At 31.1% G+C, this 26243-nt stretch overlaps 1 protein-coding gene across 2 annotated transcripts in view; it reads right to left on the bottom strand.

Annotated features, from left to right (window-relative positions):
* LOC118199589 (2-aminomuconic semialdehyde dehydrogenase-like) overlaps window positions 1-26243 on the bottom strand; it is a 56385-nt gene that overhangs the window by 15021 nt on the left and 15121 nt on the right. For both annotated transcript variants that reach the window (XM_035371484.2, XM_035371483.2), the window contains exons 2-7: window positions 22731-22931; window positions 20886-21097; window positions 12752-12918; window positions 10336-10406; window positions 940-1044; window positions 602-767 (exon numbers count right to left, since the gene is read on the bottom strand). In XM_035371484.2, coding sequence (XP_035227375.2) covers window positions 602-767; window positions 940-1044; window positions 10336-10406; window positions 12752-12918; window positions 20886-21097; window positions 22731-22931 — 922 coding nt within the window. The remainder of the gene's footprint in view (window positions 1-601; window positions 768-939; window positions 1045-10335; window positions 10407-12751; window positions 12919-20885; window positions 21098-22730; window positions 22932-26243) is intronic.

Here is a 26243-nt window from a genome sequence, read left to right as displayed (position 1 = left end):
ACTAGCTACAGAGTTTATTGAAGATCGCACTAACTTTCAGCGGCGAGTTATCGCGAATTTTCAAGTTTTCCCTAAATTTAAGGAGGAGTGGTTTTTGTATGGAATACATTCTTGAACCTAATAAAAAGTTTAACCCAAGATTAAGACTCATAAAAATGAATTAAGTGAATAACGGATTGCACTGTTTTTTTAAGGTAAATAATACGAGTTCTGTTTGCATAAGCTATATTCAAGCTTTGACCAACAGCCCTTCCGGAAGAATAGTCCATCACGTATGAATCTGTCATGAAGTGTTTCTGCTTGAGAAAGAACAAAAGATCAAATATAGGACAGTCTCTCTGTAGAAAAACACAGTCATTACGTTAAAATAATCATTTAAAAATAAATTTACTTTAATTTTCGGTCGTAATATTGATTTCTCAAACGTAATACATTAATACGTTATATAGTTACTGTTTTAAAGCAAAATTTTACTGATTTGTCACCTAAATCACACTTAGTCTAACTATCTACTTTATGAACCCTGTAGATTACAGTACAGTAATACCTAAATTTTCAACAGTTAAATAAAATGACGAGATATAAAAATGCAATCACTTACATTTTTATTATTCTCTGGAAGATCAAGATTTTCTGATTTTATAAGAAATTTTGCCCCTTCTTCTTCTGCAAGTTTCAGATACATTTGTATCTTTTCAAAATGCTGTTTGCTGCAAACTGGTCCCATTCGAACATCTTCGTTTAAGGGATCACCTACCTTAATTTTCCTAAAAGCATAAAAAATCAGATATTATTAATTTTATTAGTGAATATAATTGGCATTAACATAAAGTAATCAGATTTTTAAAATACCATATTATATAAATTTAACAGATTACGATGTGATACAAATAATATTTAAGGCTTATGTGCATTAAAGTAACTAATATTTTCGCTTACCTCACTGCAGCAAGGAATTTCTCAACAAATATGGAAAATATTGCCTTCTCTATATATATTCTGCTGGTGCTCAAACATACTTGTCCTTGATTTAAGAAACTACCCCTAAAAACATTTAAAAAGGGACATAGTAAGAAGGCTTAGTAGAGAAGAGCACTCGAATTGTTCACCCTATGTAGGTGAGAATAATTATGCACAAAATGGCGCATAACAGAAACGAGAACTTCTCCCCGTTACTGATTTTTTTAATACTCTTAAGAAAATTGTTGTACTTAAAGAAAAAGATTTAATTAATTGATTTTGTTGATTGAAATTTCCTTACTGTATTAATACATTAAGCTAATTAATAATTTAAGCAAGAGTCAAAAGATGCACGAAATATTAACTATTATCTTATGAAAAAGAAATTTTGTTCAGTAGATACTTTAAACAAAATGCAACGGATTTTATTCGTATCCGTAAAGCACATTTGTTTTCTTTTTTATTTAAAAAAATAAAAAGATTTATTAATTCGTTTGTCAATCAATGCATTTAAAGTTTATTAAACTTGCTTTATTACCCTTAGTTTTTTTTGCTTCTACATTATTTTCCTTCTACTAATATACATTTATACTAATAAATCTTAATATTTGATTCTGAGAAGAAAATTTAAAAGTTGTTATTACAGAGTTAAATAGGGAATTCGTAATAATTAACAACGTCGAATAATAAATTTAATGAACATTTGAATCGACAAAAGAACTTTTAAATAAAAATAATTCTAGGAAGTATTCTAACACATCCCAAACGTGAAGACTGAAATATTTGATGAATTGCGAGTATTTTTTCAATCTGGTACCATAAAGTGTTCTTATAAATGAAGTGACACATTAGCGAAACACCTTTGTTTAGTTGAACATAACTTTCCTTCTAATGTGAAAGTAATCTCGAGAATAATACCCATATTACGAGTGATAGCTGAAAACGGTAAGCATGGTTTTCTAAAACTAAAGTGTCGTTTACATAAAGGTGCCTGGGCTTGGTCCTAACCCGGAGTAGTAATTGAAAGATTTTCGATCAATTGGTAGCATAGCTGAAAAGTTGATAGCATTTTCTAGCAGTTGTAATTTTTAAGACAAGATCGATCAGCAATGTAGAATGATGTTACGTTTAAAAAGTTTTAATATTAATTTATTAATTTATCTGTCTGGCTTACTCACATCTCTTGATGCCACGACTAAAAAAAAGGAAGGAAAAAAACCAAACACAAAAACTCTCATAACAAATATCTGATCTTTTTAGTTGCCTGGTGATTGTAAAACTAAGACTTTTAAGTTAGTCTAAAATGCACAAATCATCAAAAGAGTAAAGTAAAATTTATCAGATCAACGATCATACTCTTTTAGTCAATAATGAAAGGATAATATCCTCCCTGGTGTTTTGGTAAAATCAAAAGATTATTTTTCAATGAAATACGAAAATGGGAATAACTTTCTAATTCTAAAAATGCTATCTCACTCTAAAATAAACTATATCAGCTCAACTTCCTGAAAACATATAAATTTCAGTACAATTCTAGAGATAGCGACAAACACTTTTCATTTAAATATGGCACAGAATACTTAAACACCAGGGAAAGATAAATCTCACAAGTAAGAAGTCGAAACACCAGTTCAGATAAAATTAATCTGATCGTATAGTCACACTTAAAATTAATTTTCCTAATACCCCCAATAAGTTACCCAGGTTCGAGTTGAAAAGAAATAACGCATGTTTTCCGTAAGGATCCCATGGGTGACTACAGTAGACCACCAGATAAAAACTCAAATAAAACATGCAATAATAAATCAATAAAAACATTGATTAAATTTTCCACAAAAATTATAATTTTAGATAGCTGGCCAGACTATCCCTACGAAACATCATCTAAAATAAATTACTCACAATTTTTCATTTGACAATCTGTACAACGACCAATATTGCACTCAAATGATTAGTTATGTACTTTACCATAATTACACAAATTTCACTGAACACTAATCTCATTTTTAACATTTTCCAAATCCTACCAAAATTATAATGAAATACTTTACAATTATTAATCTGTTTAAATAGTTACTCAAGAATTTAAGCTCATACATGAAGCTAATTTAGAAGAACTCAATATTCCTATACTTGTAACACATCAGTAAATTTATCTTCTGACATTTAGAAATAAAATTAAACTACTTGATATAATCTCAATACACATTAATTCTGTGAAAAGTTCTTTTAAGAAACATTTATTTTTTCTTAATTTAATTTAAGTGATGACTCATGACAATTAAATATTTAAAAAGGAAAATCACTATCGCATTGTTTACTTTAATAACCAGTCACAAACAAAACGAGAGGGAAAAAACTTACACTCACGGAAGCCGCATACACAACAGTCTGTGAAACTCGGGAAGCTGCCGAACCATTTCTTTAATACGTCGAAAACAATATTCGGTCAAAATCTTCCCTAAACCACAATCTAACGTCTGCTCAAGAGATGACGACACCCCCCCTTTCTATATTTTCATCAGCAATCTGGATCTTCAACGCGAGCTCTCTGACTCATTTTTTAAAAAGAGAAAAACATCAGCGACGAAATCAAAACCAAAAAGTTTGAGAAATGCTGGTCTGGGAGAAAGCAGAACCTAGCCCCAGTTCCACCAACACCGACGCCGAAAAAGTCACGATGAGAGCCTGTAACGCACCCGGACCGGTCAGCAGCCCTCAAACCAGCTGGGAAGCGGTCGGTATAAACGTTTACTTGCAGACAGCGGTTCTACGCACGGTTGAAAAAAAACTGCCAAAGTCTGGAAAATCTGCTGATCGCCTACCTGCCTCTCGTGCAACCACTTTTAAAACCTCGATGACGCTCAAAAGGCGGAAGCCTCTATAATCGCAATTGGCTAAATTATCAATAATATCAAAACTAGCCAATCCGACACAAAACTGGTACCCTCTCTAACCAACTAGAACAAGAGCAATAATTAACCTCCCAAATTCGAAGAAAATCAATCCCCTATTTTAAAGTGACATACCCCTTTTTTTCGCGCAACACCATGGGAGTGTTCTCCAACTGCGCTAATGAAAATCCCCCCCCGGGTCGAGCTATAGTCCAACTGCGCCAATCAAAATTTCTTCCCTCTGCTGTCTACAGGGATACAATTTAACTTTTCGAAGCCAATTGTAGCCAAGAGGAAAATAAAAATAAATAAATAGAATTACATATCACAAGAACAAGTAAAAAATATCTAACAAGCAGGCTAATTACTTGAATAACAGTAATAAATGCGAGAGCTAACAAAGAAAATAAAAGGTATTGGTAAACATGCATATTAGCATTACAAACATCTTTCATTTATTATAATAATATCATAAATTAAATAATTATAAAGCATACAAATTATATTTTTAATAAATTACATTAATAATAGTCAAGATGTCTGAACTAGACTGGAAAATTTAATAGAGTTCACTAGCGTGCAAAAAACTATTCCATATCAAAGTCTGTTAGAGTGTGCTAAAAATATTTTTTGTTAATTAAAGTAATCATGTAAATGTTTGCAGAAATTAAATTTAGTTAAATTTAAAAAAAAAAAAATTAGCATGAAATCTATTATAACAACATCACTATGCATTTGGAACACTGACGTAGAAATTGTAAATAAATTTAAATTATTATGCTAAGAAGTTTTTTCTAAAATGTATCTAGAAGAAAAAAATCAGATAAACAATACTGCAAATTAATATAATCAATCAGGCCTCTCAATAAAGAAAAGTTTATTTTTTTAACCAAAAATTAAAAATTGGGATGCAAAAGTTTGAGTAATATACTTGGAAATATCTGAACATATAATTAATTAGAAATGTATAATTAAATTAATAACAAGATAATTAACAGTAACATTAAGCTTAATTTCATTCAATCTAAAACAAGCAATCGATCAGGAGCTTCGCATAACTGAAGTTTTAATGCTATTTTACGTAGATTTTCGTATAAAATAAAAGTTGCACTTGTGAAACAAGTGAATAATGTACTGATAGTCAACAGGAATTAAAATACAGTGGTTAAAAATATAACTACTTGTCAGAAGGTATTCAAAGTTGTCACGGCTAGAGAAATTGAATGATTATAGGAAACTCATAAAGTTAAGCGCTACAGTGTGAAAAGAAAATTCTGGAATAAACATGTTACGAAAATTAGATGGAGAAATAATCCTTAATTTATTGATATCCATATAAACTCTATGCTTTTGAAAAAAGTTACATATAATTTGCATCGAGGAATTAATCACCGAACACGAGTTAATTTCTTTCCTTATTTTATTCTTATTAGAGGAATTTGTAAAAAAGTATGCTAAAGTGAAAATTTTTGCAATATTTTTAAAGAATAAATAAAAAAAGTATTTTTGCTTCATGAACTGAAATTTTTACGATACATTTTTACACAGTAAGTAAATACAAAAAAAAAAAAAAAAAAAAAAAAAAAAGAGCTGGGAGATGTTTGGGATTAGAAACTCGGGTCGAACTACTAATGTTTAGTGACTTTTTCGCTTGATCATAAGAAATTAGGCTGAACAATATATTAAAGAAAATAGAAGATACAGCACACGTAAGAACAAAAGTTGGCTGAATTAGAGATTTACATATTTGGTGAATGAGTTAAACTTACCTGTATGCCATTATGAAATATTAGGAATGTAGCATAAAAGCATGAGTGAAGAAGGCAATGGCAATCTAAATCATTGTAATCTAAATGTATAACATTATCAGTATCTGCTATTAATTTCAATACTGCTGAAAAAATTATAAATGAATTATAGTATAAATCACATGAACTCGTTGCATTATAAATTACAACAGTTAGAAATATTATTTGCGTGATTTAGCGACCATCTTTGTTAACAAATAATTTCAAGTAATTAATTTTACAAATAATTCAGTCTGAAATTAAGTTAGAAAATGAGCTATATGCTGAAGATTAAGCTTTACCAAGGTGTTAGAAACATCTTCTGTTAACTAGAGTTGTGATGCAAGAATTTGTAAAAATTATCACTTAAGTATAAATTGGCATAAATACAATACAAAGTATATAAATTCTACATACATGAAAACTTGAGTACAGTGAAACAATATGTGAAAAAGGAATGGATCAAAAGGGAACTGAAAATCCCAGGATATGAATATAAGGGAGGTGGTTTTTTTTTTTTTTTTTTTTTTTTTTTTTTAATTATGAAAATTTTGCTGACGCTCATAATTATTAATTTATTAATTAAATGTGTATTAGAAATTAAATGTATGCCAAAGTACGTCAGGTGGAAAACAGAATAAATATTTAAACGTTTCTAGTATTAAAATATGGAATTTGTAGCAAAGTTAAATAACCTTAAAATAACTTCAATGACTAAAAATGGAAAGCTTAATACGGCAATATATTGCAATAATATTAGTGTGAATTTAGAACGACTTAAGAAGTCCAATTTTTAGATTTAATAAAGAGAAATTTTTAAATTAAATCAGAACTGTGTATCTAAATGGGTAAATTTGAAAGTTAAAACCATTCTGCTATCTAAGAAGATTTGTTAATAATTATCTAGACAATAAACTTATTTCAGGTGAGCTACAAATCCGATATTTGATAGGTTGATTATGTATCAGTTTTGTGTATGTCATTTATCTATCAATTATACTATTCAAAACTTATATATATATATATATATATATATACATATATTATTATTATTATTATTATAAGCATATATATCAACGACTAAAATCTACAACTTGGAAAGTTTTTAATTCTTACGGAGAATAAAAAAGATCTGGCTCATCATTCCTTTAAGCATCATAAAACATTAAAATGAGTGTAAAATAAATTTATTTTTACTTTAGCACATGCCAGACTTTAAATTAATATTTGTTTTGCATGCACAATTTTTACAATATTGATAAACGAAAATAAAGGCTTGCAGTCTCAATAAAATGTCCCATTAATGGAGATAAATGACTTTTTGTAGCACTCAATCTTCTTGGGAAAGAAATAAGGGACAGAAAACGTCGCGCAGTTCGTGGATTAGATAACAAGGGGACGGGGATCTTCGATCAAATTCGGCGCAGTTCGTACCCTTCCCACCATGGAAATATTTCCAACCCATAATTCTGTCAGGTATCGCCGTCCGGTAGAACTATTCGCCTTTAAAACGAGCAAAACACTTGTTCAACCTCGAAAGATAAGGGACGAAAAAGGCAGCTGGCCGCCGACCTTTGACCCCAGAGTTGTCGGTCCGTGAGAACGGAAAAACCCGCCTTTTATCTGTACCAAAACTTTTCTGCTAACTTAATAAGAGCTTTACCGTAATCAAATGAAAGTAGTTTAAACAATACTATGTATTAAAAAATTAAATCTCAAATGTGAACATTACAATTTTATTATTCACTGTAAATTATTATATAAATTAACATAACAATTCTACACAACAATGACTATAGAGATTTCATGAGGTAGAGTATTTCAGCCGAGAAAAAGTTCTAATAAGTGAGTAGCAGATGAAGTTGATGGTAGAAATTTATTGCTGAGGTGGTAAAAGGGAATACCTGTATAGGCAAATGGACGACATGAGGTGTAGCTGGAACTGACGTCGCGGTAAACGTTAAAAAAGCGACCTTGCTTTTATTTTTCGACCTTAGCGATTGGCTGGAAGTGCGAGCGAATTAAAGGCAAGCGACTGAACAAAGTAAGACTCTTTTCATCGCCATATTAATTTTGAAAGGATATCCGAAACGTAAATGTGAGAGATTAATTCAAGTTAAATAATAAGTTTAATAAACAACTTAAGAAGTTTCATTTATGAATGAATCGTGGATGTGGGGGAGTTAAAGGTACAATTCAATTATACCCAGCATTAAGGTAAAAAAAGGTAACCACTCAAAGAAATCAATGTCCGTTGGTCACTTTGCCATCCACTGACCTTTATTGTAGAAAGATCAATTTTGCCAAGGTTAGAATCACGAAACTTTGATAAAATTTTGCTTTAAAGGTCTGAGAATGGCTCCATTTTTTATTTTCCATGAAGCCATTTTTTATTTACGTTAATATAAGTGTTGTAATTGAGTTATTATTATTATTATTATTGTTATTATAATTATTATCATTAAAATTTTCAAACATTTCAAATACAATTTATCAAATGAGTTATCAGCTGCTTGTAGCTTAGCTAGACATTTCTTAAAACATGAAGCTAATCTCATTCGACTGTTCCGTACGAAGACGTTTTCCATTTCTTTAATAAATAAATGCAAATATTTCGAAGAAACCAGATTTTTACTATTGGTATTAGTTGTACTGCATAAAAAGATTTACGATTTTCATTAGGAATATTATTAGTTTGATTTTCAGAAATATTCCTATGTGCAGTAGCAGTATTTTCCTAGGGAGTGTGGTTTAGCTTATTTTAAAGCTGCCGGTTGGAAATTTCATTTTTTTAATAGACACCTGATTTTTTCTTAGAATTATTTGTAAATTCACTGTTATTTGGGAATTTTACACAACCTGTATACGAGGCTGGCCGAAAAACCTAGGCAGTTGGAACACTCAGGATTTTCTAATGTCCCTTGATGCGGACAAAACTGAGTTCCTTGCAGACCGGCACACTTCACACACTTGGGTTTCAAGTACCAATTGTCAGAAGAGTAATACCACTTCTGACATTTAAGGTATTACTGTATATGGTTTTTGTTTATATATTTCTCTCTGGAGACCCTGAAGAGCATCATACTTGATAGTAGCTATTTTATATTTTTGCTCTTTGGATTTAGTTGGATATGAAATAGAGGCATAACTTGTTTGGTTCTATTTCTTTAGAGCTGCACAATTCTGTAAACAAAATATTCTTTTTCCGTGATGGCTTCTTTGATTTCTTCCTTGCCGGCATTCAATGGGTAGCTCGCGAATTGTCACCTTAATAGGTCTAGCGTGTTTACGATTTATAACGTAATGTTTTATGATGAGCTCGTGAAATAGTGTGGATAGAGATCGGTGATCATCAGCTGTTGTAGGAAGTATTTTCAAGAATTCTCCGCTGACTTTCGCGAGGAATTCCGCATTATTTTTGGATGTAATTAGTTTTGACGATTTTTTTTAAAGGTGAATATTTCAGGAGGTTTTTATCATAATCTTGGCAGGATTTCCTTGGTACAAGGGAATATTCCATTGCTGCCCCAAGGAGTTACCGTTTACGTTATTATTAATATAACCGTTAGTCGCTGTATGTGTATTTAGCACCCTAATTGATGTTTAGTAGAAATCACATTAAAGATTTTTTCCTGCCTTTTTTTGGCCATTTTGGAAAATTTCTTAAAATTTTGTGAATTTTCTACATCATTATTAGAAATATCATTAATATTATTACAATTTTTCCTTTTTCCAAGATTAAAATTTTGTAAAGAAGGGCGGATTTTCTCACTTTAAATTTAAAAACTCGCACTCACCTCTCAGTCTTCTCTTCAATATACCAATCTGTTGCATAAGTTCTTCCGTTTGAGTATCCGGCATGAATTGCCGGATTCTTTTACATACTCTTTATATAAAGTTAACTTTGTAGGATCATTCCTTTCAGTAAGTGATAAGTGATAAGTGACGGAGGACGCAAGCACCACCCCTCTACCGTTGCGGTTATTCCTTTCAGTAGGAACATCCATAGTATTATCCATGGTAACATTATCAGTGATGCGTCTATCATCCAAAAGTAAATCGGGAACATAAGCACCTGTCGGCGCGAATATGTTCTGTTCTCTCCTCGAGCACCCGAAAAAATACGAGCATCTTCATCCACGAAGGCTGAAGGCGATTACCACAGAACTGACTGGTCAACAGAATTCTGGCTAATTAAAACTTCACGTTGTACATGGGGGAAAATCCTGATAATTCCCTCATAACTTGAAGTAAAACCAAAGATTTGCTTTGTTTTTTTCGATTATAGATGCATATTGTTTCCTTTATTTAATTTAAATGAAAATAAAATAATGAAAAATTAAAAATAACAAATAATTTAAAAGAATTTTATGCTAACTACGTTCAATAATAATAATAATAATAATTCGTACACAGATAAGACACCCATATTTTTTTATTAAATTGATTCCGACTTTGAATTATCAAAAAACAGCATTGCTCCAATTAATTTGGATACATTTATTCGTCGGTATAAAAATGATTTTACTCATTAAAAAGAAATTACATACAAAATGTGCAATATTATAATATGCTTTTAATAATAAATTCATTTTGTAAACTGAATCTGTCTCCTCTTCGAATTAAGGAAAAAGGAAGGATTAAAAGCGTTCTCTTTACGAGGGGGAAAAAATCACGTTCTTGAAATCACTTACCTTATTAAAACGGGAATGCACTTCTCGAGATCTGCGTCACCAAATACAACAGCAGCATTCTTTCCTCCCATCTAAAAAACAGAGGCACTACAATTATAATCATTCAAAAAAGATAAAAGGAATGAAAAATTTCTCCTAAGATATTTCCGAAAAGATATGTAGTAAAGAATTACCCCGTATAATTTAGGGAGTTTATTTTGATCTAAGCTAAATTCGTTAAATTCTTTTTGATATTTTGCTTTTTTATTGAGTTAATATGAAAACAGTTGAAGCTTAATGAAGAGGAAATGAGACAGCTGCGGAAGGTTTTAAAAAAAATGCACACATTAATGTGCTTAAAAATTAAAGTTCCATTACTCTTACGAAATTACTTTAGTTGATTCGAATTTATCACAAATAGTTGATTTACATTAACATAAAAAGTTTTTACCAGATTTTTATGTGTATCTCTTGGATGAATTTTTGCTGTTATATAACTTTACTTAAGCTATACATTTCATTTATCATTTCGTTAATGTAAGATTTTAATGCCACTAATGAACGAAGCAAAGTGAATAGATATTTTATTTATTTTCTGAGCTAATGCATTTCGTTTCTGCTCAAAAGTTAACTTCAGAACTTTTGCGTCATGCTATTTTTAAAAAAAGAGGATGCTATTTGTTTTGATGAAAATTTTGAAAGCTTTAAGAAATTAAATGTTTAAGCAATTCTGTACCTTGCATTTTGCTGCTTTTCCTTTGTTTCAGTTTTAAAGTTAATGGAAATGAAACATGTCAGTTTAAAATCTAAACACAGATGAAGTTATTGCCTAATTTCAAATTTTAATAGAGTCGCAAAAATACTGGGCGTAATTTTTTAAAATTTAATCTTATTCACTCTGATTAATAAATTTAGTTAATTTATTAAAATTAAATCTTTAGAACTCAGGAAAAGTTGAAAAATTTGAGAGATTAAGATTACAAAAATGGATCTGTGTGGGGATGTTGTAATAAATATTTATTTGAATATTATCAGAATTTAAAAGTGCTATAAAGATTTTGGGTATAAATGAACTCAATCTACCACTAATATAAATGTTATCAAAAAAGAATTGCTAACGTATTTTTAAACAAGAAAATTACAAGGTGAAATACATCTTTAACCTACCCATAATTTCTTAATATTGTAAGTTGGACATAAGCAGATTATGATCCTAAACATGGAGTACATTTAAAAATACAATTATTAATATGAAATTACACTCATATATTCAGCAAGAATAACAGAAATAGTTACAATTATAAAGATTGCTAATTATAACAACAGGTTACTTACATTTAAATAAAAAGATTTTAAGATGAGATAGATGAGTGTACAGATATGATATTTTTATCTTTTTAAGAACTCTTAATGGGTTTCATTTAATTCTAAGCTAAATAAGAATCGATTTTAAAAGCAAAGCAATTATCAACTAGAATCCGCGTTTATTTTACTATATATACATTTTTCATAGAAATATATACATTTTAAGGCATTGTAAACAGTACAAAGTAATATTTGGAAGAAATATTTGTAATGTAGTGCTAATTTTATACAGAAGATATTTTCAAATTATTTGCTCATTTAATTTATTTTGAGTTATTATTCAGAAATATTCAAATAAAAATAATAAAATTTATGCAGTTTCTGTCAATCATAGTACAATTATCGTTAACTAAGGCTCAAGTCTTAACTAACATCATTAATAACAACGTTAATAGATTTACACTAATAACATCATTTAATAATTAACCTAGCTAAACTCTTTTGTATTTATTTTAATCCCGACGAAAAATTCGAAAACATATGTATAAAAGGATTTCAGTTGGGAATGCAACGCAATGAGGTTAAAATGGAGTAAATAGAACTTCACAGTTAATAAAACTCTGTTACTTTAGAAAAGATGCATTTTAATTTCTAAAGTTAGCATAGTTAAAATAGTAATTTTTTAGTTGAGTGACTTTTTAGTTAGAAATTTAATATGGTAATGGATATTCAAGCAATTCATTCACTTGAATATTCAAGTAATGGATATTCAAGTCCATCACGCATATGGTAAAGACAGAATCGAAGTAAAAAATTAGTAGTATCAAATAAAACAATGCGCAACCATATAACATAAAACCTATCTGCCTGCATAGCGTTTTTTTTTTTTTTTTTAAATTGCTCCATTATGAGTCTGAAAAATGGATGGATCTCAAGGAGCTTTTCGTAGCTTGTGGATTATATACATATGTATATATATATATATATATTCACACTATTGATAAAGCAATAAAAAGTTAAACCATTTTGTGCTTGGTTTGTACGTCTTAGAATACAGAGAGTGAGAAATATTTAACTGTATTTTCAGGTGTCGATATTGGTTTCAGCTGAAAGTTTGTGAAATTTCAAATACCTCCAGAGATACTTTCTTCACCATTCCACCAGCTACAGAACCAATGTGGAGCCCCGTTCTGTCACTGCCTGTAAATGAGATGATTGGAACATCGGGATGGCGAATGAGTGCTTCTCCAGCTTTGTGACCGTAACCGAAAACCATATTCACAACACCATCGTCAAAGCCTGTAAAACAGTTACTTTGTAGAGAATTGGCTTGTAAAATTAATATTTTGCCTTAAAAAATCAGTAAACAGTTTTTTTTTTGTTCGAAATAAAAGAAGTATTTTAATCGCGAAAAATTTCGGTTATCAGGTTTCAACGGAAATATTCATTTTAACCGTTCCTGAATCCATTTTGACTATTTTTTGAGTCATACCTGTATATGCAAAATGGATTTAAAATCGATTTTTTTCGTAATTTGCATACATACATATGTATGTATCTCGCATAACTCAGAAACGATTATTCGTACAACGTTGAAATTTTGTATATAGAACTGCTATAACATATAATCCTTCACCTCCCTTTTTTTTTATTGCAATCTGCAGACCCAAACGTATATGCATGTTCTTGCCGGCTTTTATTTTGGCAATCGTTTGTCATAGTGATATACTTCAAATTATAGAATTATTTTAAATGACGAAAATATTCATGATTAGTAAAGCGCTAGATATATAGCCGAAAGTTTCTTTAATCTGACTGGAGAAGAGCTGCCCGCATTGCAGCAGGATTACACAAGCAAGCATGAAATTTTGAAAAGACGCAGTCCAGAGAAATTATTATAAACAATTTCTACTTTTAGAACAGAAAGGAGGTGATATAGAAATAAAATGAAGAATTAAGGGATTCTAAATGAATAAAATGAAGAATTAAGGGCTTGCTAATTTAAGTTACAACTTTGAGTTTCATATTTTATATCTTACACACACAGTGTGTAATGCTCTACGCGCATTAAAGCTGCTTTTTGTAACTACAAAACAAGTATTTTGATACATGAAGGTTATTTTGAAGCAGGAGAGATGAAAAATGAGCAATGCCCTCGCCGGGACTCGAACCATGGGCCTCTCGAATATGCGTCGAGCGTGCTGACCACCACACCACAAAGACATGCTAATAAGGCGGGAGAAATACCTTACATACACTCCCCTTTTAAAAAGCGACTGGGTTTAGGGGACCCAGTCGCTAAATCCTGGTGGTGAAGAATCATCATTCATCACCTTTTAGTTTGAGCGCCACTGTAGAGACATTAGGTTATTTCGAAGCAGAATAGAAGAAAATGTGCAATGCCCTCGCCGGTACTCGAACCACGGACCTCTCGAATACGCGCCGAGCATGCTGACTACTACACCACGAAAGCATGCTAAGAAGGCGGGAGAAATACCTTATAAAATAACAGAATGTGAGGTAGGAGTGTAATTATCGGTTCTAGGGAAAAACTCCACAGGAATAATGGTCGCAGAATAATGCTCACAGGTATAAATGCTCACAGGAAAAAAAGCCCACACAGAAATATGCCCACATAGAAAAATACTCACATGAAAAAATGCTCACTTAGAAATATGCTCACACGGAAAAAAGCTCACATAGATATATGCTCACATGGAAATAAGCCCACTGAAAAATAAAATACGTAGAAATATCCTTACATTAATCAATCAATAATTAATCGATTAGAACATCGTACACATGCTTGAATTTTTTAAAGAAAAATTATTTTATCATTTGAAAAAAATGATTGGACAAATGCTCATATTAACCTTTTCAAGGGCGATATATAAAAGAATAAAAACTATAGTAAAATTTTGCATGTACTGTAATATTTTATACTACTGCCCCCTGTACGACATTCCCCCCCCCTGTAACTGCCAATAGCTCATTTTTGTTTTTTATTTACTTATTTTTGCATACTTTTGATGTGTATGTATAGAAATTGATGTTTTGAATGTAGTTATTTAAGTTTGGAGCCAAAAAAGTTCTAGAAGACCACAGTTTCCAATCGAAGTGTGGAATCATTATGGAGCAGCCTTCGAAAAAATCTATTAAAACAACAAATTATTACGAAAGCTTTCATAAGTATTTAATTGTAGCCATCCTAGTATCCTAGTTTTTGTTTGACAGACTGAAAAAAGATTTAGCCTGTCAATGTTTATTACTAGCTACTGTAAACACAGGACGTACTAAAGTAAAAATTTAAAAAAAAAAAAAAAAAAAAAAAAAAAACTTACATTTGGTAATTGCGAATCATGTAAGAAACTATGATGAAATCGATGATAAAATTATACATATTAGCTAATATTCAGTAAGTTTGTAGAGGCATTACGTATTTTGGAAGCAGGAGCTGTGAAAAATGAGCTACGCCTTCGCCCGGAATCGAACCACGGACCTCTGGAATACGTGCCCAGCGTGCAGACCACCACACCACGAAAGCATGCTAAGAAGGCGGGAGAAATACCTTATATACTCCTCCCTTTTAAAATGCGACTAGGGTTTTTAGGGGACCCAATCGCCAAATCCTGGGTGTAGAGAATCATCATCCGCCACCTTCTTAGTTCGGGCGTCACTGTAGAGCCATTAGGTATTTCGGAAGCAGGAAATGTGAAAAATGAGCAAAGCCTTCGCCAGAAATCGAACCACGGATCTTTGGAATACGCGCCCAGCGTACAGACCACCACACCACGAAGGCATGCTAAGTAGGCGGGAGAAATACCTTATAAGTTTATGTGAAATATATATTTAAGATTTATATATATAACAAGGTATTTTACGTAATTTAAATAAAATAATTATTTCTATTTGCTTATTCTTCTAAATGTTTATATTATAAAATGTGTAACTTATATTTACTATTATTTTATTTTTTTTAACAATTAAAATTGTAATAGTTTTTCGCTGTATATTCTGTTTCATTTTTCTTCTTTCCTCCTCTCTTTTTCCTAATTCAAAACGGACCATTTGTTAATCTTATATAGCAACTAAATCTATACATAAGTTATACAGTTTTTGATATATATATATATGTATATATATCATAGATGTTTTGGTAATTTAAATAATTTTTCTTTGAAAAACTAAAGTAGATGTACGATGTTCAAATCGATTAATTATTGATTGAATAATGTAAGGATATTTCTACGTATTTTATTTATCAGTGGGCTTATTTCCATGTGAGTATATTTCTAAGTGATCATTTTTCCATGCGAGCTTTTTTCTGTGTGGGTCTTTTTTCCTGTGAGCATTTATACCTGTGAGCATTATTCTGTGAGCATTTTTCCCGTGGGCATTTTTCCGGTCATCGTAATTATCATTCTATACGGAATAATTACAGTGTTCAAAAATTAAATAAACCACACAGGTAATAATCGCATATACTACTGCTAATTATAATCGATACATGACGATTTCAGTTTAGACATGCGTCCACTATACTTATCACTGATATACAAGAAAACGATGAGGCAACAATGTATCAGTAATGTCCTTGAGCCGCCGCTAATGGTATTGTTATTTCAAGGAAACTTTGGAGAAAGGGGAAGAAAGTAAGACTCCTTGTCTTATAATTACTGCAAGATAAAATAAATATTCATGTACAATTTTGTTTCTTAAATTTTATCTTAAAAAATAAGAAAGATCATACTTTCAACTAAATATGGTATTATTTTCCTCGGGAAGGCAAATCTTGAAATAAATTTCAATAATAAGCTAAAAATGATGAGATTAACGAATATGAAATACATCTTTTTCAGTGAGAGACGTCAAAAAATTATTTAATGATTTAATTCCGTGACAAGAATGATATTGCAATATGTACAACATTGAACATAATGAAAGAGGTATCGATATATCGGAAGCATCATGCTGTTCTTCATCGAAAATAGAATTTATTATGATAGGACAGGTATAACTTGATCAAAGAAAGAAGAAAACACCAAAATAATCGATAACAGAAACTGCATAAAAGTCAGAAAATTAAGAAATATGGGAAAACCAAAAGCAAGCAGGGGAAACCCACTTGAATTTTGAATGTGAGTGGACACGAAATAAAGTGTGGAAGAAGATTCACGTTAAGGCAGAATGAGAATCAACAGGCATACTATCAAAAATATAAACTCAAGAAAAGAGAAAACTATTTTTTTAATTTTTATTTTACTGGACAGAAGTTCCCCATAAAAATGTTAGTCGCTGATTTTAACTTATAATCAAAACCTGAAAATCGGCAACTTCGTTTAAAAATCCCTCAGTTTCCAGTCTTTTTATTTTACGAAGCAGCATTTTGTTTCACTTCTGTTAATCGAATAAAAAAAGATTTAAATCAGAACAAATAGGATTTCTTTCTTTTCGAAATGAAACTGGGAACCAATTTGTTTTTCCATTTATAGGGAAAAGAATTTAAGTGAATTTTTATACAGTCAAACGTTTAGTTTGCTTATCTATTTGCTTTTCTGGCTGCAAAAAGGTAAGCTTTTATAAAACCGATTTGCGAAGGTATAGCATCATGGCCAACTTGCTAGAGGCAATATGCAAATCTGAAATATTCTGAAAGAGAAAAGAATCTTGGAATTGATAAGAAAATGAAGGGTAAAGTTGAAAAGAATTAGACGAATACATTTCATTACGCATCGTAGAATTTCAAAACTTCAATTATCCGAACCTCAGATATTCGAAAATCTATCTATCCGAATCGCCTGCTATCCTTCTTGGGCGTAGTAAAATTAAGGTTTCGTTTTTCATTAATTTTTATGTGTTTATGGATTTAAGTAATATATACAGCCCTTACTCTCCAAGCGTGATTTGTCCCTTTCCTTTTCTTCAGCATATGATTAAGGAACTTCTGATTTATGGTAACAATGTAAAATATATGTCCAAACAGGAAAGAATTTTTTAAGTAAAAATAAATATTACTAAAATTAAGAAGTACTTTGAAGTATTTAATATAATAATATTGGTATATCTTTATCATTTAAGCTTTTTCTTTAAAAATAGCGCATATTTCCCCCCTCCCACTTTTCAAGCGGTAAAATTAGTAGGAAAAGGAGGGAAAATATACGAGTAAATACGGTATATATATTTTACTTTAATTTTAGCTAAGGATTTTTATTATTATTTTATATCAATTTGTGCTATTTATTACTGATTATTATTTTATTTAAATAAAAAATAATGCTCCGTTTAATTTTATTTAATAAAATATAAGTTATGCCTCAATAATTCATTCAGATAAAAATGCTATTTTCATTTAAAAAGAGATAGGTATTTTGTTCTTACTCAAAAATAAATTAAATAAACAAATAAAAAATAAAAAATCTGAAAGCTTTCAGATTTTATATCACATCCAAGGGACGGTTTTTTATTTTTTTATTTTGTTTTAATTTTTTTTTTTTTTTTTTACGGACACATACACATTTCGAAAGCATTTGGACGAACGGGCTAAAAATATCTAAAATATTTGAATTTAATACTTGAATTTCCGATAGACAGTCTCGCGGAGCTAAAATTAAACATTTTTTATTCCATATAATGTTGCCACTGCTCGCTTTGAAATCGTTGAATTTTTTAAGCAAAAATTCATTAAAATTTTACAAAATATGAAACAGATAATAAAACAAATTCGAAATTCAAAATTCAAGGTTTTCAAGTGCCCATATTCGTGTGGAGGACTACGCTATTCAAAATTTGATGGATCTAGGTATCATTTTTATTCCAATTGCGAGAAACGTACATACGTTGATGCAGATTTCTTCATTATTTAAGTTCTTTGTTATAGGGCGATTATATTTGATGGCAACAATTTGGAATGTGATTCGACAGTAATAGGCATTCTAGGCTAATATCGGTTTGGGATAAAAAAATGCCTTCGTTTAATTTATTTTAGTTTTAATGTCTGCATGCACTATAATTACTTTTGTTGTTTGTTTAGCTTAAAAATGGATGGATAGCCAGAGTTTCGGAGTTTGTTTGGAATACGAGTAAAGTCCGATGATTCACGTGAACTTGAAACACGTGAAAGCAAAATAACAGCATTAAAAGTTACACATAGCTATACGGATCCAATGTTAATAACCTAAGATCATAAAAATACTTTTTTTAGTTTGTTCAGCTAACATTTTGGTTCTGATATTTTTATATAAATCAATACCGTTATTTTTTTTTCATGTCCATTTTTATGGATAGTGCCACAAAATATGAGTTACTATGCTATAAATACATTTTACTACGTCACAAACAGCTACGTCACAAAAATATTAATTTACGCTACTACGCCGTAAAACACCAGGACGTTCAAATATTATCCAGACTGTTATCATTTTTGCGCGCTGATTCCTGATTTACAGTTAGTAACATTGTATTTCGACTGTTAAATATCACCCAAATGCAGTGGGACCTAGCGTTGCCACCTCTTGGCTGTCAAAATCCGGGAGAGGAAAAAAAGTTTCCGGGAGAAGAAAAAAATGTTTCTTTTCAGTCGGCACTGAAAAAAATCTCTGCCTCCTTAATCTCGTTTAAAAGTATTTTTTGAGTTGCAGGAGCAAGCACACTCTCGCAAATACTTGTATATTTTATTCTACCACAAGAAATCGTGTTTGGCAAAGAAGAATCTTGAAATAGATTGCTATACAATTTGTGCAATCCTGGCTATTAAAAGTGTGATTGTGATTAATCCTATGGTAGACTGAAGTAATTTAAATTGCTGATATAGTGTCCTGTTCTTCTGAAGATTTCTTCATGAAAAGTTCGAAACCGATTGCGAAGAATCTCTATTCAATATTAACGACTGGTGCTTCTTGCTTTGAGAATGTACAGTTAAAGCTCTAACATCCTCGTACTTAATATTAACCGTTCTCCGACATACTTTACATTCTCCGTTAAAGTTGTCTTTCTTCATAAGCTAATCAATGAAATTGAGTTAACCACTTGTCTTGAAACGACGTCGAATAGTTTGCCTTTTTTTTGGTGTGTGTGTGTGTGTGTGTGTGGTATTTGTTTACTTGCAGAATCAGAATCTTTTTTTTTTTTTTTTTTCCCAAGCTATTATTATGAAAGCATTTAAATACGCTCTTGTTTGTAGATAGCTAGCTAACTGCAGACTAAATGAAAGAATGCATTGAAAATGAGAGGGTGAGAGAAGATGAGGGCGCGCGCGCGTGACACGCCGACATGAAACCACGACTCATCCCGTAAGGCGCTTACTCACCGCTCACCGTAGATCGCTGCTGCAAAGACATAGACGTTCTTTGGCTTCTGTGCACCGTCGTGTGATTTTCGATGCTCTGAACCATTTCGTCCGTGCACATTGTGTCGTTATTTTCGAGAAAGTTGATATTCCGGGAGAGTAATATTTATTTTAAATTCCTTCCGGGAGCCGGGAGATTTTAATTTTCAGGACTCAATTCCGGGAGAGGTGGGAACCCTAGTGGGACCCCGAATTGGTCAGTTGTGTGTGGCGCCCAAGAAAGTGATGAACAAGTAGTATTCTTATTCATCACTTTTAATAATGAAAACTTAATGATAATGCTTTCCCCGCGACCAAAAAATTTCTGGTTATGGAATAAAAAATTATCGTTAAGTTTTTGTTCAGGTTTTCAAACTTTACCAGGCTTTGTAAGTAATATGAAGAAGAAGTCGGACACATACAGGCGAGTGGGACACATCCTCATTATAGTCCATATTTATAACCAGTTTCCTCAGTGTCATCGCAGAGTTTTGAGAATAGGATATGCACCTAAAACAACACTTTCTACGAAGAGAGGGAAAAAACAACTTCCAGAGCAACGGAAAAGAAGCATTACAGCGTTGGGGAATTGGGTAGAATAATGACATGTTTCAAGTACATAACTGCTTTCCCTCTTTTAATTGTTCCATTACTGTATAAAAATTTTCCCTTTCCTTGCTGTGTGCCTTCTCAGTGTAATTCGAAATACGTCCGGCCAGTGGTAGGAAGATCCAGAATTAGAATCCCGGGGAGGGCATTGCAGATTTACTGCGTTTCCTGTTCCAAAAATTATAGATGGATTAATAAGCAATATTTATACGTATTTTAACACGCTATATTTATATAATACTAAAATTTTATATCAGGAAACGTTCTTTGCGAATTAAATAGATAGTCGGAGCTTAGAAAAATTTGAATTTCAAACAAATACAAAAAATCATACCAGCTTCTTTAAACACTGAACATAACATCCAAGCTGTGACTGATGTGAATTCGCTGGGCTTTGCAACGACAGTATTACCATGAGCTAACGCAGGGGCTAATTTAAATGTCAATAGGTACAGAGGAAGATTCCAAGGGACTATAATTCCAGCCACGCCACAAGGACAGTGGACAGTGTAATTCAGAACACCATCCGCTGGTTGGTTAATACACCTGAAAAAAAAAGTAAACGAAACTATACAGAACTGTTGTGTTTAAGGATAATTATTTTTCCATGTTGATTCTTCGGTACCTTTTCCCTTCTTGTTTTATTAAACTTTATTTTGCTTTTGATTTACCTTACATCTGTCTGATATGTTAGGTCAATGATTTTCTATTTTTAACAGTCCATGCTCTTATTTGTACAGAAGGAAAATTTATTTTCTAAAATCAGTGTTTATATATATGCACCGTGACAATATCACTATGCGTTCTTTATTTTAGCAACCGTTAGCAGTAGACGTATACATACAGTTATAAAATTGCTTAAAATAAACAGTATTCGTGTTTTAAAAATTTTAGATTAAAAAAAAACTGTGAAAATTACGCAACTTACTTTTTATATGGCCCCCCGGTCTCGATAGTTATACTTAGTAAACGATGTAATTTAAGAGGAATCCAGTTAATCGTGCGCAGGAGGCTACAAATCCGGAATGTTCGTATTTAATTTCGCTAACATCTCTGAACAATTAACAAATAAAATAATTTTTCCAGTTATTAACATACAAGTTGGGGTGCAACTTTATGTGTGTAATATTCTAATCTGCATGCGAGTCTTTTACTCTTTAGAATTCGGTGTAAATAAAAAAAAATTAGCGGTTCTTAAATATATGAGTTGATTAACGAATAAAAGCTTAATTAAATTCTAACACAGTTTTCTTTTTACTCATTCTAATACAGCAGATAACCTAAGGCTCTCTGTTTACATATTATTATTGCTATTTGTTACACTTAATCATTTATTTCATTCAATTACCAATACATAAGAATACATAAGTTATACGCTTTATTAAGAGTTAGTTTCAAACTAGATTTCTGAATTTAAAAACGAAATGTCATCTCCATTCTAGCCTTGCATGAACCGACGCTTTTAGGATCTACTTGTAAATTGCTGTATTTACATCATCTTTATTACATTAATTTATATTATGACTTGCTTTACCTTTTTTTTTCATAGCTTCGACATTATATAACTGATTTTTAAATCCTATTGAAAAGGAAAGCAAATTATTTTACTGAATAAAAGAATATTTAAAAACAGAAGAAAATTTCATCTTTATTTAAAAGAGGCGATAACCCTTTCGCATTTTGCTTGATAAACCAAAAACGGTTTCATTGATTTTACTTGGAAAAAATCTATAAAATATGCGATTCCATCCAATCTCTTAAATAGAATATTATTGTTTTACATATAAACTTATATTAGTTTAAACACTCACAAATAAATTTATATTACTTAAATGCAAAATCATAGCAAGTGCTCTAAAATGCTTTTAAATTAAGAATACAGAGCCTCCCCCTTTTTAAAATTTTAATTGTAATTTTTGTTGTAACTACGCTATACGCTAGTATAATAGTGATAAATAAAGCTAAGAACAGAAAAGATCTTTATTATAATTTTATTTATTATCCAGAAATTCAACAAAGCATACGCACTAAATGCAATTAAAATTCGAAGCAAAATTAAACAAAACGCGTGTAAAAACCAATTCCCCTTAAAAAATATTATCTTAAAAATTGCACAGAATTGAATAATGAGGCAAATTTCACAAAACTATACATAGTTAGAAAATGAATGAATACTTGCATGTCTTTGTCACACAAGATACTGTTGGCAAAATGTCGAAAATTCATTACAGCTCTAGGAATTTCCACAGCCTTTGATTGGAAGAGCGGCTTCCCTTGATCTTGTGATTCGGCTATTGAGAATTCCAATATTCTCGATTCTAGGATATCTGCAACTCGGTGAAGCAGTTTGGAACGCTCGGCAGGATCTTTAGCAGACCATCTAAATATGAAATAAAATATATTTGTAAAATGCATTCACAAACACGTATCTCTATTTCCTTAACCTTTTTTGAAAGCTTGTTGTAAATTAAATTCCCAGAACAGCTACGCAAAGTAAGAATTTTCCCAATTATAGCTTCAAAATGACGCTTCGTATTTACTTTTTAATGGTTCAAGCTATTTCAAGAAGCATGTGTATAAAGGACTTAGAAAAAAAATGGCTATATGGGCTAAATTTTCTTAAATGCTGATACTAAACTTATATTTCCAATTAATAAGTCTTTTAAAACAAGATTCAAGTTCTCTCTGAAAATAATTTCAGTGTTGTGATTAAGAAGGATACTATATATATATATATAGTATATAATTCTTATTTTATACACGGTTTGAGGGCAGAGTGAAATAACTCATTAGTAAAATATTCATTATGTATTATTTAGCTGAAAACTTTATACGTTTCCATGAAATACCCGAAAATACTGTACATCCATTGTGAATCTGCAAACTTTTACTTGCCTTAACCTAACTAAAGGCAGAGCCGTGCCTGCATATTTTTTCACCTGAGGCAAAGAAGTAAATGTGCGCCTCTGTATACAATGCGGGATCTGGGTTACTTCATGCAGATCCATTCTACTAACTTTATATTAAGATATAGTATAATCAATATTACTTAAAATTCCAAACTACAAAATTCAAATTTCATAGATCAAAGGACATAGTGGCCATTTTGGTAATGATCAGGCAGATAAACTAGCCAAAGAAGCAAGTATTAATCAAGATGCTACTGAAATCATCATTCCGTGGCCTCGCTCAAATTTCAAGTACCAACTAAAACAACTTGCTTCAAAATCTTGACGAGATTTGTGGAACAATGCTCCACAGGGAAGATGCACATATAACTTGATCCCCAATGTAAGCTTCGCATCTCTGTCCTCGAATCCTTCACTAAATTACTTTATAACAGGACATGGACCCTTCACCACATATTTCTACGCAAGAAATTTGGCAAATTCTGATAACTGCATATGTGGGAAACAGGGAACTCCTGATCATTACACTTTCTCATGCCCCTTAACTGAGGATATTCACATAAAATCCCCAAGAACTGATCTCCTGGCATTGCAAAGGTTTTTAATTAAAGATAAACATCAGTATCCAAAGTTTCAGAAAATTATGCAACGACTCTCTTCCTACGGCCTAGATCTCTGTGAAGTGTAAATCCACATACTGCTTAGTGAACTTTTATATGCTGTGATTATGGACAAAATGGCTCGTGAACTTTATAAACTGCAATAAACCAATATATCTGAAATAACCCATGGACACCCACCTCTTTAGCATTATTATTACAATTCATTTTAACATTGTGTTGCCAGTACTAATTATAATTATCTCATTATGTTTATCTGTTTATTAATAATGTTTATCTCCTATTTTTGTTGTACCAAATTAGATGTTCAATTTATCTTGTGAATCGCAAATTGTATTCCGACTATTTTGTAATCTACTTATGTCCTACATCATTATTTTAATTAAATACTGGATGCAGGGCGTACTGTAGGATTGCACGATGTACCATAAAGGGCCGTTCCCACTGGGATTTATCTGAGCTAACGGAGACAACTGACGTAGCCGACCCATCACCAAAACCAGTTTTTTCCCATAAGGCAGCAATTTGAAAAATCTGCAGGCATAGTGGAGCTAGTCGACACACGGAACTGGCTCCGTTAGCTCAGATAAACCCCAGTGGGAACGGCCCTTAATAGGCAAACTCTAGACCTTTTGGAAAGCTTCAGTCTATGCAAATTCCTATAAAACTTGCAATTCCCCCCCCCTTTTTTAAGAGTTAGTATGGGAAGGCAATACCAGTTGACCTATGGTACATCGCTGGTGTCCACCATACTTTTACCTTTATATTTAGTAAATAAATTATTATTATCTTACTTTGCAGCTATTGCACAAGTATTAGGAAATTTATTTCAATTTCAATTAATTATATATATATATATATATAATCATACTTATGGAACAAATTAACTATATTTATATATATACTGAAATGAAAATACCTTTTACAGTATATACTGTAATGTATGTTTATATATATACTGAAGTGAAAATACCTTTTACAGTAATATTTAATTATAACTTTGTATATTTCACAAAGTGAAACATATATAAAGATTAACAATTTTGAAATGGCAAACAGTAAACATATGCTTTTTGAAAAATGGCAAATAATATTAATATAAATAAAACATCTGCTCACAAAATTTATGGGATAAATTTTTCAAGCATATTTATAATTTATTTTTTCTTGCTTTTAAGAAACAAAATCACCAATAATTTTTTCAAAATCTATTTTACTTAACTCACGTTCTATAGAGAAAATGGCGATGTTTGAAAGTTTTTCTTGGCCTAGTGAAGATCTCATATTGTTCTTTATTATTTTAAGTTTGCTAAAGCTTCTTTCGCAACTAGCTACAGTAACTGGCAACTTAAAAAAATTCTTAACGCTGCTTCCAAATTCGGATAGAACTGAACTAAATTATAATCATGAATAATTTACAAAAGTTCTAAACTTGTACCTGCTTTTGTATCCGGAATTATTGAAATAGCATGGTTGTTAAAACTAGATATTTCTGACTGAATTTCTTCAGCGTTCATATCATTCGGATATTTAAGTGCTAAGCTGCTGCCTTTAAATTACTTCGATCCAATGACATTAATTGTTCACCAGTTAGAAACTGAAAATCGGAAGAGAATTTATTTAACTTTTCGTATCGCCATTTCAATTGTGAAGTTAAAACGTCGAAGACTTCTTTAATTTCTATAAAAATATATTTTTCTCAAAACCTACAATTTATATCAATTGATTCCTCACAATTTGGTTTATTAACTTTTCGTTTTCGTTTCTCTTCAAATTCTGATGATACATTCATCTCTAAAGCTGAAGTTTTAGACTTTTCAAAAATACATTTTGAAAAGACATAGTAGTCCCTCTATTAAGCGTGCGGCTTTATAGACAATTATAGTTTTTGATTGCAAGGTTTTATTTACTTTTTCGATTTCTTGCAGTATTAAATTCCACGCAGATAACAAACATAAAAATGTTTAATTGATTTCTTTCAAAATGCTGTTATTTTCAGCCCATTGCAAAGATTTGTGATTTAATGACGTATCTTTCAATAACCTATGTATTTCTGTTATTTGCAGATCTAATTCTTTAACAGCATTTACTCTTGATCACCATCGTGTATTCGTATGACCTTTTAATGTTGTTTTCAAAACGTACGCAAGTGCATCCCATCTA

The sequence above is a fragment of the Stegodyphus dumicola genome, chromosome 1 (assembly GCF_044657685.1).
Source record: "Stegodyphus dumicola isolate Sdum_Otavi_A_Nest chromosome 1, ASM4465768v1".
Classification (NCBI taxonomy): Eukaryota; Metazoa; Arthropoda; class Arachnida; order Araneae; family Eresidae; genus Stegodyphus; species Stegodyphus dumicola.
Note: the sequence above shows the minus strand (reverse complement) of the source record. Positions and strands in the feature narration are given on the sequence as shown.